At 51.2% G+C, this 18,741-nt stretch overlaps 1 protein-coding gene across 2 annotated transcripts in view; it reads right to left on the bottom strand.

Annotated features, from left to right (window-relative positions):
• The window catches only part of ZNF609 (zinc finger protein 609), a 50,283-nt gene that overhangs the window by 9,568 nt on the left and 21,974 nt on the right, over window positions 1–18,741 (bottom strand). For both annotated transcript variants that reach the window (XM_015639199.2, XM_015639198.2), the window contains exon 2: window positions 5,216–5,441. In XM_015639199.2, the coding sequence (XP_015494685.1) occupies window positions 5,216–5,441 (226 nt within the window). The remainder of the gene's footprint in view (window positions 1–5,215; window positions 5,442–18,741) is intronic.

Raw genomic sequence — 18,741 nt, forward strand, 5'->3', positions numbered from 1 at the left:
TTGGGGCACAATTCAACCCTTTTCAAAGATGAATACCCCAAGCTCAACCAAGAACATCTCCATGAATTCCTCCTCCACCTGCATCATTTCCAGGATGCCCTGGCTTTGGGATGCCCCTTCTTCCATTGATTTCTTCCCCAGCTGCATCATCTTTGAAATGATCTTTGTCATTTCCCCTCCAGCTGCATCGCTTTGAGGATGCTCCAGCTTTTCCATAAGCCCTGCCCATGTGCAGAGATCTTGCCTGAACTATAGTGCCCAGGCTTTGGGACACAACACCCAAAGCTGTTCATGGCCATCACTGGCTCCTGCCAGCAGATAAAGGACACCACAGGGCTGCCCAGCACAATTGTCACCTCAGCCAGTGAGGAGAGATCAGATCACTCACCAATTACCATCACAGGCAAAAGAGACTCACCCCAAATTAAACTAATTTAATTTATTGCAAATCAAATCAGAGTAGGGTAATGAGAAATAAAACCAAACCTTAAAATACTTTCTCCTGGCTTCTTCCCAGGCTCAGCTTTACTCCTGATTTCTACATCTTTGTCCCTAAACAGCACAGGGGGATGGAGAATGGGGGCTGCTTTTTCTCCCCTTCCTAAATACATTATCCTAGAGGCACTGCCCTCATTGCTGATAAGCTCGGAGTTAGGTGGCCTTGTCCAACATGGGGGGAAGTTTCTGGTGTCTTCTCACAGAGAAGTCCCCTCTATCAATTCTTGACAGGTTACATGAACACCGTTTGCCCAACAGGGCCAGAGGGAGACAGGATCATCCCATCATACCATGTAGATGCTCAGATGGTGCATGACTGTCCCTGGCCATCCAACTGCTTTCCAGGGACTGCAGAACACAAAGATCACTGCTCTAGACTCCAGGGAAGAAGACTTGGGCCTCCTCAGAGACCTGTTTGACAGAGTGCCATGGGATAGAGTGCTGGAGGGAAGTGGGACCCAAGGATGCTGGCTGGCATCCAAGGATCATCCCTGAATTCAGGAGCAATGCATCCCAACAAAGAGAAGTCAGGTGGAAATGCCAGGAGGCCTGATGGATTAACAAGGAACTCTAGGAGAAACTCAAACACACAAAGGAAGCCTGCAGTTGGGGTAGCACACAGCTGAGGGGCTCAATTCCTTGTTTGCCTTGATCTTCCCCAGCAAGTGGCTCCATCCATGCCCCCTGAGCTGGAGGAGGCAAAGACAGGTGCTGGTAGAAGGAAGAACCACCTGTAAGAGAAGTTCAAGGTGCGTAAGTCCATGAGATCCGATGAGATGTATCCGCAGTTCCCATGGGAACTGGAAGAGGAAGCAATTAAGCCACTATCCATTGTATTTGATGGGTCTTTGCTCTCACCCTCCCATCTTCTCCATTCTACCCCCATCTATTGCACTTCCCTCCTCCTCCAAGCAAGGACACGTCCACACTGGCATGTGCCAACCCTGGGCAGGCTTGTGCTCCATCATACCCTCATGAAAAGTTTGCAAAAGGACAATCTAAATGTTCAGAGTTCAGAAATCTGAGCCATGGGAAACCTGCCACTAACGTCCCAGCAAGGAGCTGGAGGAAGGGATGTACAGTGTGCTGACAATCTCCAGGTGCTGCCACACCACGAGCCTCACGGCTCAGAGGGTTTGTGTTTGTTTTGCTGCGATCAGCACTGGTGTGGCACCATGTGGGGGTGAGAAGGTGACACGGTCCGAGCCAGGTGACACCAGCTTCACCAAAGGGGATGGAGGAGACCTGGCAGCTCCTGAGGCAGCAAAGAGAGCAATGCTGCCCAGTGTGATCAGATCAGTTAATAATTCCTGAAGATGAGAATTACCCTTAACAGCACTAGGGGAGCTCCCAAGAAAGCTGCTCCCCACTAAGTGTCCTGGTAAAACACATCCCTGTGCAAGCCAGGTTCAGCAAAGGGATGGTGTCACCATGGTCACAGGAGAGCACCAACAACAGTGTTCATTACCAGCTAGACCAGCCCTCGGGCCAACACCAATCTGGAATGGTGGAGGAGAAGGTGGACCAAAAGCCCAGAGCCAGATGGCTGGTTGGTAGTAGGAGCCCTCTGGGATGCCTTTAGCAGGGTTCATGGACTCATGGCACATTTTCTAGTGGGGGATGACCATGAAGTTGGTTCAGGGACATCATCAGATTCATCAAAGCTTCATGCTCCCATCTCAGATGGACTTATCCTTCTTGTCCAACTTATCCTTCCAAGCATTGCCAGGCTTTGGCTTTAGAAGCTTTTCTCCATGATTTTGCAGCCCCACATGGAGAGAGGAAGGCCAGCCTCAGGAAGACATTAGAGTCCTTTCCAGTGCCTAAAAGGGATCTAAAAGAAGGCTGAACAGGGACTTTTTGCAAGGCCAAGAAGTGACAGGCCAAAGAATATTAGCTTTAGCTGAAAGAGGGGAGATTTAGATGGTATATTAGGGAAAAAAATTCCTTCCTGACATGGTAGTGAGGCGCTGGCACAAGTTTCCCAGAGAAGCTCTGGCTGCCCCATTCCTAAAAGCGTTCTAGGCCAATCTGGATGGGACTTGGAGCAATCTGGGCTAGTGGAAGGTGTCCCTGCCCATGGCAGGGCGTGGAATGAACTGGGCTTTAAGGTCCCTTTCAAACCAAACCATTCCTCAGTTCTGTGATTCTAAACTTGACGCAAGCCAAGAGCTGCTCCACTGCTCTGGGGTCCTTCCAAACAGTTCAGTGATGCTGCTACCTACATCCCAAGGAGCAAGGGGGAGAGATGGATCCCTCTGGATATACTGAGGCGAGTCTCCAGATACTGGAAGCACCTCACCTGGCTTTGCAGACATGGCCTTGCTGTAGCTTTCTCCTCTGTATCCCTTGGGTAAGGGGAGAATGATTGCTGCATCCCTGAACATTTCACAAACTCCATCTTCCAGCAGCCAGGCCAGCATCGCCCTTGACTCTATCTTGGACAATGGGAAGGCAGGTGAGAGATGCCACACAAAAACCAGGGATAGCTCCCCCCCTGCCTCTTCACTCAAGGACGAGAGACGTCGTGTGACCGGAGCCAAGGCACACAGCGCACCCCAAGAGAGCAAAGGCACTAACAGGGCTCGCCTTTGTGCAGGACTGGATGTGAAATCCTCGCTCCCAACAGTGGCAACCATCAGCAGCTGGCAGAGAAGGATCTCTGTGTGAATTCACTGAATTACCACAGACTAAAAATATCCGGGCTGTGGGAAATCACAGGACACCTCCAAGGCATGCTCTGAAATGGTGGCTGAGGAAGCGAGAGGTAATGCGGATGGACAGGCAGACAGACGTGGAGCTCCACAGTGGGGTGAGGAGAAGGAGAAAAGAACAGCAACTGCCCCCATGGCAAGACCTCTCAACCAGGAATTGGCAGGGAGTGATGTTTTCCTGCTCCCTGCCTCAGGGATGCTCAGTTCATCCATCCTGGAGCAGCCACTGAGACCCTCTCCTGATTTCCACCCAGAACTACTACACAAATCCAGCTTTGCCGCTGCCCACGGGGCTCTCCAGCAGCCCTGGGATTTTCAGGGAACTCTGCAGCTCCAGGGCTTTTGGCTTGAGAGAAGCCACACCAGGACAGCAGGCTGGTGGGACTGGGAAGATGGGGCAACCCCACAGGCGGAGGATGCCAACGCTCCTCTGTGCTGCTGTGTGTCCCAAAACCCAGCCCAACTGTGCCTCAGTTTCCCCAGCTGAAGCTGAAGTGACCAGGCTCTTGGAGATACCGATCACGCAGCGCTGGGGAGGTGGTAGATCAGTGCAGACCTTCCACAGGTTTCTTTAGAGCAGACCCACCCTGCAGATTCCCTGGCCCTGGGATGTGCAGAGCAGGGCTCCTGAACTCTCCTGCTTTGTGTTTCTTCTCACAGATTTTACATGTGACATCCTTCTGCCTTGGAGCAGCAGAAAAAACACTCACAGCTCCCAGCTGCCTCAATCAGGGTGAATTTTTTTTCCATATGGACTGGACAGCAAAGCAGAGGAGTGTGGAAGTCCCCATCCCAAGCTAGACATCACAGTCTTCCCTGGCATGATCCATTCACTGCTCTCTTTCCAAACAGCTTAGGTGCTATTTCTCAATATGCTCTCTCCAAGGAGAACAACTTCAGTGCTCACATTGGCAGCCACTGCAGCACTTGGTCCTGCGCCAACCGTGGTTTCAAAACCAGTTTCCCAGTAGGAAGAGAGAAAAAGCAAACTGCTCCCCCCAACCTTCCCAAAGCATGGGACAAGAAGAGAACTTCACTGGAAGCAGCTCCTGGGAGTGGAGATTTCAGTTCGGCTTCCATCACAGACAATAAAGAATCTCAGTCAGGAATGGCAGGGATAAAGGCCAATAGCTCCATTTTCTGCACAGAACAGCAATGGAAGAACGGGAGCAGGTATCCAAAAGGAGCACATGGACATCTGACCGAGATGACCCATCAACCAGCCTCCACCACCACTGCTCTCTCTCACCTTTGTGCTTCTGCACTGTCCAGACACAAACACAATGAGCTCGCCCTGTGCCTCCCAAGGCAGAAATCTCCAGCATCCCACTGAGGCTAGAGGGAAGGCCAAGTTCCAGCACTTCCCATGGGCCACTGAGCCACCTATTCATCCCTGCGTTCCTTGGCAGAGCCCCAAGAGCAACGAAAATCCATCAAAGGACCTGGGAAAGCAAACCAAGCTGTGCACGGATGAGATGAGCTCCAGTGGAAAAAAATGATTGGATTGGCTTGGCAAGAGAGCTGAGAGGCTGATCTCCCACTGAGTCGATTTTGAGAGCTCCGCTGGGGTTTTTTATTCCAGCAGGAGATTTCTGCCGCCTCACAGGGCTTGAGAGCTTTTGTGACAGACCTGTGGGTTGCCAAGCAAAAATGAAGTCAACTCTGTCAAATTCCCGTGCTGGCTGGCACAGCCCTTGCCCTGGCACCTCCGGAACAAGTCAGCTCTTGTTGAAGGGTAGAGAAATGGCAGCTTAGATTTTTGCCTGCTGTCTGGGCAAAGGGCTAACGCAACACACGGGGCTGACACAAGTACTGGCCCATTACTCCCCTTGCTGACCAGATTATGGACTGCTCTCACACGGTTCCTGTGTCCTGGTCACCCAGCTGGTGGCAGGAAAGACCAGGACATGCCAAAGAATGACACAGCAGGGACATGGGAAGGAAGGGACTGCCATAAGTCCCCTGTGACACTGTCAGAGAGGAGGAAGCTCAGTGACACTCACCGTCCTCTGTCTCCTGCCAGACGATGCCCTCCAGGTTCACGCTGGTCCCAGGCTCGCAGGGGCCCAAGCACTCGGGCTCGGTGGCCAGGGCCACATCGCAGGTGTTCACTCCCACTGAGCGGGTGCGCACCATGATCTGCTCGCACGGCGACGAGATGTCGTTGTTAACCACAGGGACAAGGAGGTGCAAGGGCAACACTGCGGGCGTAGAGACCGGAGATTCCATCTGTGGGGAAAAAGAGATATGTGGTCACCATACTGCTGGGAACACTGAAGGGAGGGCAAGTATCAACAGACATCTACATTCCTGGAGAACCTCAAGCTCAGGACTGCCACCTTCAGTTCACATCCCACATCCCATCAGAGGACAAGGATCTCGCAGGGCTCTCCTGACCTGGCGTTCCCATACCCATGTAACCCTGGGGTGTTAGACTGTGTAGTCACAGAGATCACACTCAAAAGTCCTTGTACAGGAGATATCTGTGCTTCTGCTTGAAAGAACTCGTGGCAAGTTCCTTCCCCGACGGCTTCTGTGATCATCCCCAGTGAGGATGCCTCTTGGCTATGGCTCAGACGTTAATGCAGTCAATGGCTTTGGACCCGATGGCTCACTAGAAGAGCTCCTGCTCCACAGGCAGTACAGGACAAACAAGTAGCAGACTCCCTCTGGCACCCATGAAAACCAACATCCTTCTCCTTCCAGAACTACCCTGTGACCACCTGCAGACAGAGTCACTTGGACCATATCCCTCTTCCCTATGCAAGTATCTGCTTCAGAGCCCGATCCAGCCATTGTGCTCTCTCTGCACATAGAAACCAGATCCCACAGCCAGAGCTGGGCCTGGAAAGCCAACAAGCCAATATGCCAAGTGGAAGCCCAGCCAAGCCACCCTGCTGCTGAGAAGCCAAAGTCCTTGGCCATTCTGCCACGCAAGCAGATTACAGCAGTGTCAGAAGGAGGACGGCTGATGGGCTCTGTGGCTGGCCAAGGCAAGAGCAGGGTAGAGACCTTCCCATCCTTTGGGGTTTATCAGCCAAGCCAGCCACCCCCTCATCTTGGCTTGCAAGGACCTGCAGCAGCTCTGGGGTGAACGGCTCCTCTTCAGCTTAGACCTCCTCTCTTCACCATTTGTCATCTTTAGACACTGGGCTACCTCAGAGAAGCAGACTGAGGAAACTTATCACACCAGCAGCAACTGCTGACCTGGGTTCCAGTTTCAAGCAGGCCAAGACTCCTCTAAAGCACCCAGTCCTACTCCCAGACCCCCTAAAACTCTGCTGAGGGAAAACAGTAGACCTGGAGAGCCCAAGTTTGTGGTGACCAACTGTGGACCAGCCCATGATCCCTTCCAGCCTTGCTGCTGACTCCCATCCTGACCAGCTGCCAAATTTTCCCGCTCCCTCTCTTGCTCACACAGCTCCATCCTTCAAGCAAGGGAAACAACTCCAGCAGAACCTTGCACATCCAACCTAGCCTGCCCCACCCAATAGGGTGCCCACAATCACAACAAGTGCCTGGAGCATCCCACCTCCCCACCAGCTCCTGACCCACACTTTCTCTCCACATCCCTCGTAACACAAATCTCTAGCTAGAGGAGCACAGAGGAGGATATCACATCCTGGCTCTGACAGGGCAAGTGGATTTTCTCTTCCAGCAGAACACAAAGCACTTTCTGTCTGCAGCTCGCTCCTTGTTCTGCATCCATTCTCTCTCCAAACAGCTCATCAGAGCAACATGCAGTCCACTTGGCATTAAAGGCGGCCTGGAGGTCTCAAACAACAGTGGTTGGACCCCACAGTCCCCTCCCCAGCAGCACAGCTTTTAGCCACAACCACCTCCAACCTCCCACCAACAAAATCAGCTCTCCCCCAGCAGCCCATCTCCAGATCACCCACCTCCAAGGCTGCCCCATGGCCAGTGGCCCAATTGCATGCCATGGGATTCAAGGGTGGTTTTGGCATAAAACCACCCCAGAAGGCCGCCAGAGGAGCTTCCAGAAGACTCCCACAGGAAAATCACCCCCCAAAACACAGCAACCTCATCAGCAGATCCAGGGCAAGATGCTCCGAGGAAGCATGAGGCTGCTTTGAAGGGGCTCCATTCTGCAAACCACAAGTCAGTCTCCAGCAAAGGAAGAGCCTCCAGCAAAGGGAGGAACCAGGCAGGGCTGCCTGGCTTGGGTGGGCAGCAGTAAGAGCCCAGGGAGAGGCAGGGATCACTCGCCCCCATTGCCCAGGGAGCAGTGGCTGTGTGTGTGTGCTGGGGACCTGCTGAGACAGTTCAGCTTCCTTCCACTCTGCAACAGAAACCACAGCGCAGCACAGGAGCGTTTAATTACAGTTCCAGCTCTGCTAATTATCACCCGGTCACATTCGTAATCTGCATTATGCCATGGTGCATAATAAGCAGCTCACTGAGATCTCTAATAAGCAAGGCGGCTTGATGGGATTTCATATCTCACCCTGCTCTGTAACAAACAGCCTCTTTCAGCAGCCGTGGGGAGACAAGGCGGCTCTCCTGCTCCCTTGCCCGAAGCTCCAGAGCAAAATGAAATGGTTCAGGATGGTTCTTCAAGGGTGAGGGCAGAGCAGAGGTTCCCCACTGGGACACAACCAAAAAAAGCTGAAAGCCATGCAGGAGGAAAAGACATATGGATGAAATCCACCTCCCCCTCTACATGTGTCTTATCTCCCATTGCCATGATCTTTTCACCCTTCTGCTTTCTGACTGAGGTCAGGAGATGCAGGATGGCTGGGAGAGCCCTATGTACCATGGCGCAGCTCCTCTGGCCACTCTGCCCCTCGGAGGGAGAAAGGGAGCCCGAGGCGATGCTGGCCTGGGGGTGGTGGGCAGCACTCACACCCCACAGCAGTGGTTTCACATCACCTCCAGGGCTGTGCTAGCTGCCATCCCCGGCTCCAAAAACAAGCCTTGTACCTTCTGGCCACCCTCCCATACCACTTCTGGGCCCTAAATCCCCCTTGCAGAAATAAAATTTATTTCTCTTTCCAAGCTGGGTAGGCTCTAAGATTAAACACTGGCTGGAGGAACCCGCTGTGTCTGCAGCCACCCCTGTGTGGGGTTACTGGGGTGAAGCTTCCGCATGGCAGCACCGGCCGTCCGTGTCCGCCCGCCGCTGCCTCCCCTAATGAAAGCCCTTTGTGTTTGTGGCCGAGGCTTTCCCATCACGAGGAACGTGCTTTCAGCACCGCCGAGGACAGAAGTGGAACGGAGCCAAGCCTGGGCGGCAGCGGCCAGCACAGCCTCTGCTCAATGGGGGAAAAGCAAACCCACTGAGAGTCTGGGGTGATGCCAGTGGCGCTGGGGGATATCTGGGGGATAATTAAAAGCTACCCCTCGTTACAGCCCCCTGGGAAGGCGGGACAGGTCCCAGTGAAGGGGAGCACGGCAGTGGGCACTGGTGTGGGGAGACGCACACAGAGCAGTTCCTGCCATCTTCGCAGCGCTGGCTCCTTAGCATCAGCTGCCCTCAAAGGGACATCACAGCAGCAATTTTTAATGAGAGTGAGAAAAGGGCAAACAAGAAATAAAAACACCCCACTGATTTTAATGCCGCTCCTTGGACCGTGCAGACCACACACTACTATTTATGAGAATTTTGGTTTGTCCCCAATAATCAAAGTCAGGCAAGAAAAATGCATTTTGGAGCAATAAAAGCAATCCCAAAACTCCTGAGAAGGGCAACCAGCAGAGAGATCTGTGATGCATCTCCAAGGGCAGAGAGGGTGAAGGTGTAGATCTGCACCCCCAGATCTGTACCCCATCTGTCAGCCAGGACTCAGGGTGAGATCTGAGATGGTTCTAGGCTCCAATGTATCTCCACATGAAGAAGCTATGCAGCACAGGAACCATTTTTCTCACATACAAGGTCTTTCCACTCCTGCAGACACAGAGACAAGAAAAGCCAAGAGGGAGCCTTGTTCCTTGTCACAAACTCATGACTGGGTGTGTCAGAAGACAGAAAATGGACCTAAGGTGCTCCATCACAGGAGCACTGCTCAAGGCTTGCAGTCAACACATCCCACATCACTGACCAACTCAGCTCAACCTTTGGGAGCTTTGATGTTCTCAAAGCTTTGATGTTTCCTGTCCTGGTCTGTCACCACATGCCCCACAGCTTCACTTTTTCAGATTAGGAGCTGGGAACATTTGCTTCCAGCTCCTTGGAGAGAGATCCCCGGGGAGCAGATCCATCCAGGTGACAAGCATCTTCGGTGGGCATCTCTAAACCCCAAAATCACAGCACCACGGTGCCTCTTTCCCTCCAATGACCTTGGTAGGAATTTCAAAGAGTCTTCTCCAACCCGACCCCCTGGTCAGGTAAAGCCCTGTATGCAAAGCCTGAAGACAAAATCCCTTTGTTGGTTCTGGTACCCACCATGTCTACAATTCCATCTTAAATCCACCTGCAAGCAGAGCTCCCAGTCACATCCCCCAGCAGCATCATCCCAACACATTGGAGGTATTTAACCCCAGGCCACGTGTAACAGTCTCCAGAAGATCCCCTCCCCAAACAGAGCAGGTGCCACCAACACTGACTGCTTGGCTGGCTGGCTGGATTTCTCCAGCAAGAAAGCAGCCAACAAGAGCTTCCAACAAACACCCACATGCCAGGGAATAATGGTGGCACAAGCATCAGGTAAAAAGGATTCTGTTCTAGACAAAAGTCTCCCTTCCCTGGATAAACATAAACTCAAATAAACAAAGCCAGCTATTTCTACAGACCATGGGAACACTTGGGAAACATATTGGGTTCCTTAGCTGGCAAATCTGAGCCCACAGGGCAGCAGGGCACCTGCTCCAAAAGAAGATTGGCATTTGCAGCAATAAGTGCCCCAAGGAAGGATTCGTGCTTCCATGTGCTTCCACGTGTGCAGACTGGAGTGGGATCAGCATCCCACTCCCTGAGTTCGCTCCCCAGAGAAGACAAGTGAGCTTGGGACCTCCTAGCCAGCACCGCCACCAAAGAGCCAGGCAATTCAGATGGGAAGTAAGGAGTTTTAAGGAGCAGATGTCCAAATTTCCCAGCCCCAGGGCTCTTAGCATCCCCCTAAAAACAAGCCAAGAGAGGCCAATTCCCCACCACTCTCCTTCACAACTTGTTCCCGGTGCTCCTCACCATCTGCTCCCACCTGTCAGACTTGGGATTCAAGGCATCTCCCAGCTGTGGATGTGTTGATGCCAAGGTGTAACAGGAATGCTCTACCTACAAAAGGTGTCTCTGTTTCCTTCCCTGGCCATGCCCTGCACCTGTGCTCCAGCTCTGAGATCCAGGAGCGGGGGTTTGCCTCCACCCATGCAAACACTTTCCCTGGCCAGCAAGTCCCTGCAGAATGGCCAGAGCAGATGGTGGCCAAAAGGATGGCACAATGCAGCACAGTGCTGAGGCTGGCAGCACATTCTCAGCTCAGACTCATTGTCATCTGGGCACATTGGGGCAGACCTGGCTGAGGAAGTCTGTTCTGGCTGTAGATGAGTGGGCGACAGGAACCAAAGCCTGGAAGAGGATAGCTGCATAAAGCTCACAGCCCCACAAGCAGCACCACCAAAACCAGACCTGGTCACAATTAATGGGAAGATCAGGATGAGACATCCCACCCAGTGACACTGGAGGTACAACCTCCCACCATGCCAGTGATGGGGGACTGATCCTAATACCCAGTTGATGCAGACATCCGGATGCTATCAACCTCAGCCACACTGCTGGAGAAATGCAAATACAAGCCAGCATGACTTTACGACGAGCTGCTTTCTCTCTGCAGAGGAGAGAGGAATAAAATCACTGCTTGAACACAGCCGGTCTTATCTCAGTGCTTGCAGCGTTTTGAGATCAAGAGGAGGCAGACACCACAGAGGCATAGTCTTGCATATTACCGTGTCTTCAATAAAGCCAGGAATAGTATCCAAGGCAGACGTGCTGGCACCAGCTCACCTGCTCCAACCACTTACAAGACTATCAGATCTGCTCCTGGAAGGGAAAAAAAGGTGTCTCCAGCAGGAGAGACGTAGTGAAGAGCAGTGATGAAAGGGGACAGGTGACATAAGTGAGAGACATGGGAAAGAAATACAAGCTGGGACCTCTGTTCATCAGTCCCACCACATGTCACTGGGTCTCCATTCAGCCATCATCAACCACTGATATCCCACAGATGGGCCATGGGTCTCCTCATTTATTGAATTAAAATACAATGCAGTTCAATTGGCGGAGAAAAAGGGAAAGATCCTATGTGGAAAAGCACTGGAGATGCATGTGCATCATGGGAGTGCAGAGATGATGAGAAACACAGAGCCTGACCACAGCAGCCAACCCAGCCTCCAGCGCCTTCTTCATGGTCACCAGCCATCCTCACCTCTGGCAGTGCTGCCTGAGCAGGAAAGCTCTGATGACAGCAACTGACTTCCCACTGGGAACTCAGGTCTCCCATTACACCCCACAACCTGCACTCACCCTTCTGCCAACACAGACCACCATCACAGCTGTGTGGTTGGCTTCTCATATCGCTGCTTCCTCCATCCTCCAGCATGCCCTGCACCACTGACACCAGCCACACCTCCTGCAAGTCAGGTTTCTACATGGAAGAACCACTGTGAGGGAAAGTCTTGCTTTTGCTTATTTTCTTTCCACCAAAATAAGCAGGCAGCTGCACCCAAGGATCCAGCAGTGCTCAACAGTTGCCATTAACAGCACTTGCTGACCAGCTCGTTTAAGCAGACAAAGGAGAACATAAGAGGTTTCACAGGCACCTCAGTGAATCAATCTCCCGGAAGGAGGATACAAATCCAAGAGACCTTTCACAAACCACTGGCAGCTCCAGCCACTGTTAAGAGCTTGAGTGATAACCACCAGCTCCACAAACCTGGCCAAACGACTCAGAGGTTGAAACAGCCAAACTAGAGACATCCCTAAAACCTGAATTTGCCAGTCAGGCAAGAGAAATCACATGAAAAAGCAGGATTTTCATGGCAAGTGGTTTAACTTGCCTAGAGGGTCTGCCTTGCGCTACACGGCACACTGGCCAGCATCCGGAGCACCAAGCACAGGCCCCACCACCCAAGCAGCTCTAGAGCTGAAGAACATATTGTAGAGCTTGGCATCTCCATTTCAACAGATCAAGAGATGAGTCTGAAAGAGGCTGAAAAAGCAGCCTCCTGGACACAGCAAGAACACAAAAGCTACCAACAAACCTTGGCCAGGATCACCAACCAACAACAGCAAGCCAAAGCTGATACCTGGTAGGTCAGGGCTGAGCACAAGAAGCTGGCACAACAGCTCAGCTCTCTGCCAGGGAATAGCATGGCTACACCTGCCTGCTTCAAACTTTCCCTCATTTTTTTCACCCATTTTTTCCTCTACCTCAGTCTCACAAATCTAAACCCCTAAAACACAGACACTGTGGCTGCTAGGCTTCCAGCAATTCATGCCAGGGCATGGCCATGCGTGCACACACACCCACAACCCTACATGCAAACTCAGAGCATTAATAATTCAAGCACATTTAATTAATGCTTATCCAGGCACAAAGTCCTTACCTTTGAAAAGCTGCAATACATAGGAGTCAATCAAAGGAGAGACAGCTCAGGGTTTACAAATCATCTCAGTACAAAATTGGATTCTTGTAAATGTAGAAGGGAGAAGATGGATCCAAGCCTTGAAGTAAAAATGAGCTGGGCTCAGACCCATCTCACCTAGGATGGGTTCCTCTGCTTGCTGGGTTCACAGTCCAAGGACCAGCTTTGTCCATATGCATCCCAATATCCAGTGCCCACTTCCAGGTGAGAATGGACAAATCCAGCACAACCACTCTGTGACTGTGAACCCATGGTAGACAATGCAACCACATGCACAGATGCAGTTTTATTACACCACTAAGAAACTAGCTTTTACACTCACAAAGCACAAGAGATGTGGTAAAAGGCTCTGGTGTCTTCAGAGCAGCGCTGAGAAAGAAGAGATGGAGCATTGAGTAGAAGATGGGCTTGCTTTGTGGGTGTTTGGATCAATCAAGCTGTGAATGTGGTGTGGGGACAGCTGGGCCTTCCACAACAGCCAAAGCTGTGGCATTGGATTGTGCCTCCCAGACCCCAAAGAGAGCCAAAAGCAAGTTGTCACTCACATTCAGAGTCACTGTGCAAGAAAACTGGGGGGGGAATATGGAGTTACAGACATACATTAAACAGTCAAGCACCACCCCGAGGTGATCCTTTCAGTGACCTAGAGGGGATCATCTCCAAGATGCCATCTTAATATCCCAGAATGGTTCGGCTTGGAAGGGCCCTTAAAGGTTGGCTCATTCCATCCCCCTGCCATGGGCAGGGACACCTTTCACTACCATTCATGACAGAAAATGACAAAATGAAGGAAGTTCAGAGAAGAGGCACAAAAATAACAAGGCTGAGGGGATTGGTTCGGAAGAGGAGATTAGAAGAGCTAAATATGGATAGCTTGGTTCAGTGACAGTTATGTGGGGACACAGCCGTAATCTACAAATACATGGGGGATGAAAACATCAAAGGAGAGAAAGGAATTACGCAGAGGATGATGCAGAGGAGCAAGGAGGAAATGGGATGAATCAATGAGAGGAATGTTTAAGACAGACATTGGCCAAAGCTTTCTGGCAGGGAAATTGTTCCTAAGTACACCAGTATTTTCCAAGTGAGAAAATCCTTCATCCTTCCATTGCTCTGCTCCTTCCCTCTTTCTTTCCTACAACCCTCCATTAATATCATAACATACATCACTCCCCACAGCACCCCCTAAGTGCTGCTGACACCCCAGATCCACCCCCTGCCAGGCTCTGAATCACCAACAACTCACATTCAAGGTTTTCCCAAGACATGGTAGCAGTCCTCCTTTTAGAGAGCAAACATCCAGCAACTTTGCAACTGCCCAAGTTCAGACTAGATTTGCTGGGTTTTGGCAGGGTTTTACTTAAATTTTGGCAGAGTTATATTTTCTTCATGTTCTTCCACACTGCAACCATAATAACAAGCATCTCTGATGAGAAAGCAGCTTCAGCTCCATGGTCCACCTCCATGGCAGGACCAGGAGGCTCACGGCCAAGCAGGTAAGAAAAAAACCCTTCTCCTATCCCATCCATCTCCCAACAAATGGCAGTGGCAAGATGGAGGGTTTTCTAAGCAGTTCTCCTGCACAAGAAGCTGTCTACCCATGGCTACAAACAGCATTTGGTCCTGAAGGTCCTGTGGATTGTGGATGAGAAGCCAAGCCAGGTACTCAGTGCTCACACCTATGAAACTTGGTTGGGTAAGGGGTAGGAGAGAAGGAGACAACCCTTAGTCCCTGCAAAGCAGGGTGCACCTCCTGAGGCACCCACACAGCTCCTGGAGGAGGTCTAGCACTGGGAGGGCACCAGAGGACCACAGCTCTGACACTTGCCTTGGTGGCACCATGAGAAGTGTCATGTCCAGACCATGGGGTGCACATAGCTATGGACTGGGGGAAAAGAGGCAAATCCATTCATTGGATGCTTCTCCCAGAGACCTTCCATCACATCCCACATACACCACAAACACCAGAGCATTTTTACATATGGGTTGTAGCCAGGTATTGGCAGCTCCTGGAGAGGCTGGATTCCAGGGCGAGACACACATATTTCAGATGCAACAAGCAGCAAAGTCTAGGATGAGTTTCAGATCTATTTATCCCTCAGGCAAAAGGAGACATCTTCCTTCCATCTATTTAATATTAAAAACCTGCTTTGGTATGATGTGCACATCCAACCCCTGCAGGCTGCACGTTTAGGAAGCCGCCCACTTGGCTCTCATCTCCTTTTCTTTGTAGGTTTTGCTCCAGTTGCCAGGAGAGATCCTGGTGCTTTCCAGACACAAAGCCAGCTCTGTTCCATGGCCTGATGAGGAGGTTACAAGAGAAGAGAGAGCAAGAAATGAGCCCAATCCCATGACACACGAGGATGTGGGTGAGGAAGACGGTGTCACCACATGTGTCTCATACCAGTGGCCACACAGAGGGGACTGGTGTCTGGAATGTGCCTCTGTCTCCCAGCACACAAGATGGAAACCTCATGCTAACACAGGAATGACAAGTGTGCTGTGTCCCATGACTGCATCACCCCCCCCACTCCCCACATCTCAGTTTTCCAGCAAATTCTTTCAATTGTGCTGCTTTTAAAATGGCACAAGTCAATATTCCTATTCTGGCCGGTAAATGCTGGGCTCACCCCAGCCCTTCAAGCACCCATGTCCACCAGCTCCCATCAGGAACATGCACGAATCAGTGCCTGCAGGACACAGCAAATTTCACAGGAAGTTTTTCAAGCCAATTCCCAAGGTTTTATTAATTACTGAAATCAAGATGCTGCCTCACTATCTCTGAGCAGAACAGTGCCTGGGCACCGACCCCAAAGCAGTACAACACATGCTCATACTGCCATGAAATCTCTAGATGAGCTGCAAGAGAAGCAAGAATGAGCTTTCCACGTGAACCCACAGACTCCCATCACCTACCCTCGCTCCAGACTTGAATTCCAGCCTTGAGGATGAAAAATAGTGTTCCTGTCTTTGGCTCAAATGCCTCTTGGTGCCTCTGCTCTGATGACAGAATCACAGACGGGTTGTGAACTTAAAGGGAACTTAACGGTCATCTAGATCCAAGCCCCAGTGCAGGCAGGGACGTTTGCCAGGAGGAGGAAGAGCCGATGCTGGTGTGTGAGCAATGCCTGGCTGCTGGACACAGCTAGGCCGTGGTGCCTGAAGGTCTCACCTGGCAGGTTTTGTGCTGACGACCAGCAGCAAGGCTGGGGAAGATTGATCGCTCCCTGCAGGGAAGCTGAGCAGCCAGGGAGAAGAGGAGCTGAGCCAGAGCCAAGCCAGACTGTAACTCATCACCTGCAGGCCACCTACTGCCAAGGAGCGCTGCAGCCACAAGAGGGGCTTTCAGCACATCTCAGAGCGCAGAGGGAGCTTCGTGATTCACATCACAGGACTCTGCTGCCCGCAGCCATGCTTTTCCTTGAGAGTACTCCATGCAAAAATAGAAAAATAGCTCCAAGTAGCTGCTTCATCAGCTCCTCTGGACCATAGCAAGGGGAAAAGCTTGCATCTGAAATCCAGATCAGCCTCCACCAAACAGAGATGGATGCTGACACCACCCACAGCTGAAGCTTTCTGCTAGTCCAATTAAGCTCCAGGAAGGTTTTTAGCCTCTAACCTTGCATTTCTCAGGCTACATGCAGGGACACCCACGGGTCACCAAATTCCAGCTAACGATAAATTGTTCCCCTTTTGCCACAAAACAAGAAAGAAAACCACCAAAAAAACCACTATCTGATGCCAGCAGTCGCTATGCCTCCTTCCACCCAGCAGCACCTTAGCACACAGACATGCAAAAATGACATGCCTGTGGCTGGTGGGCAGACAGATCAGGGAGTAGCAGGGCCAAGCTTATATTCAATCAACACTGTATTTTTAGCTGGCACCCCTAAAATAAGGCAAAGATACTGCTGGAGTTAGACCCACCATAAGCAAGGCCAAATCGTCATAAATTTCATTTCGTATCTGGCCAAAATTTCTTTGATTCATCAAATTACCAGCCAGCTATGGCAGAGAAATCCTAAAGGCATGAGGAAGAGTGAAATAATAATAAATAAGGGAGTTTTAGCCCCAAGGTGCCATGCCTGAGTATTGGGGTTTGCTGGCGACCACAGACCTGAACCCGGCTGCACATCATTAAAATTCAACTCTTCCCCTGGGGGCCAAATGTGCTCTCAGCTCAAACATGGAGCTCATGCCCATGGGGGATAACACAAGTCCTGTTTGGAAAGACACAACAGAGCCATAAATCAGAGCCTGGCAGGTTTTTACACCCAGCAAGGGGGGCATAAATAGAGGGCAGGAATGGGGAGCACCAGTGCTGCACCCCAGGCATCCCAGCTAGCCTGGGAAAGCAGCTGTGAGCTCAGCAGTGGTCGTTTAGCACCCCCATGCCAGCATGCAGAGGAGCCCAGCTGCAGAGACCTCTTCTGAGGCAAGAAAAGTCAATAAGGAGCTGGCATTGGGCTCAACAACCTGCTGGCTGCATGTTTCCATCTCCTCCGCCTCCCCTCTCACCTTGGTGAGAGGTGGGAAGGGATCAGGGAGCCCCACGTCTCCTCTCCAGGGCTTTCCAAGCCCAATGGTTGGCTTTGAGGGATGATGAAAGTAATTTTGACCAAGAAATGCTGAGGGTTTGGGGTCACATCCATAAAAAGGATGTCTGTAGCACAGGGGAAGCCAACACCCCACAGCTCCAGGTTCTTTGGGAATATGGTCCCACAATGTTTCTTGGCATTTAATTCTTAATTAGTGATACATATCTTTTTTAAAGTCTAGGATCTTGGAGAGTCCAAAGAAAAAAAGAATGACAAAAACACAAAGTCAAGGCAAGTAGGACAAGCAGGATGTGAGAGTCCCTCCCAGGAATGCCACTAGATCAGTGTCATGATCTAATGGAACCCTGGAAGACGATTCCTCATTACCAGTGAGACACTCTTCCAGAGCCTACTCTGGAAGTTCCAAGACCCCCACAATGTCCAACAGCTTTTGATACCTCTATTCCAGCCTGAGGCAGCCAAAATACATTTCTGTCTCTAATAAACCCATCTGACCTTTAATCACACCATCTCTCCTGAAAACACAGAGGCAGCATGTCCATACACATCTTCTACTCCTGCTCATACCTGAGGAAAAGGAGCAACAGGTTTTTATTAATAATCACACAAAATGCTGTTTGGATAGAGGGAGAAGGTTCCCATCGTGCCAACCAGCAGCTCTGGGACTCCCAGGACATGCTAATGAGCTGCTGGTCTGCTCTAGGAAAGCAGGCGGTGGCCAGGGAGATCCGGGGTTTTGTGCAGCTCTACAACACCCAGGAACAGGCAGGAAAACGCGTATGAAGGCAAGAGATGGATGGATGATGGATGGATGGATGGATGGATGGATGGACAGACACTTCTGTAACCCCTGTGCTCAGAATGGTGCTGGCAGCAAATATCGTCCTTGCTCACCCTTTCCATCATTTGGGATCTCTACCAACATCTGACCTGATGCTGGCTTTTACCAAGCAAAAGCAGGTCACTGGTGCCTGTCTGAACACCATGCAGGTATTCTCTACAGCAGAGACCACGGCAATGTCCCCTAAACATCACATCACTCAAGTGGGGACAACCAAAGAGCTTCCCAAGGGCCTCAAAGAGGCTGTTGGTAAAGGGGAGGGGCACAGCTGATACGGCACATCCCAGAGATGCTTCTTGGCCATGGAGACTAAAACCAAACAGTGGCATTTGAAGGGCAGTGTCTCAGAGAATGAAGTTGATGGCTGCAGGGATGAAAGCTTGAGAAAAGCTCCGTGGGCACCAGGAAAGGTCCTGGGGCTGGGACTGAAGAGCTGACACTTGGTAAAAAGCCTGGAAACCACACCCTTCACATGGAGGAACACCAAGGGGCAGGATGAAGAAGGGGACCTGAAGAACATTCCTGGATATGGTAA

Source organism: Parus major, chromosome 10 (assembly GCF_001522545.3).
Source record: "Parus major isolate Abel chromosome 10, Parus_major1.1, whole genome shotgun sequence".
NCBI lineage: Eukaryota > Metazoa > Chordata > Aves > Passeriformes > Paridae > Parus > Parus major.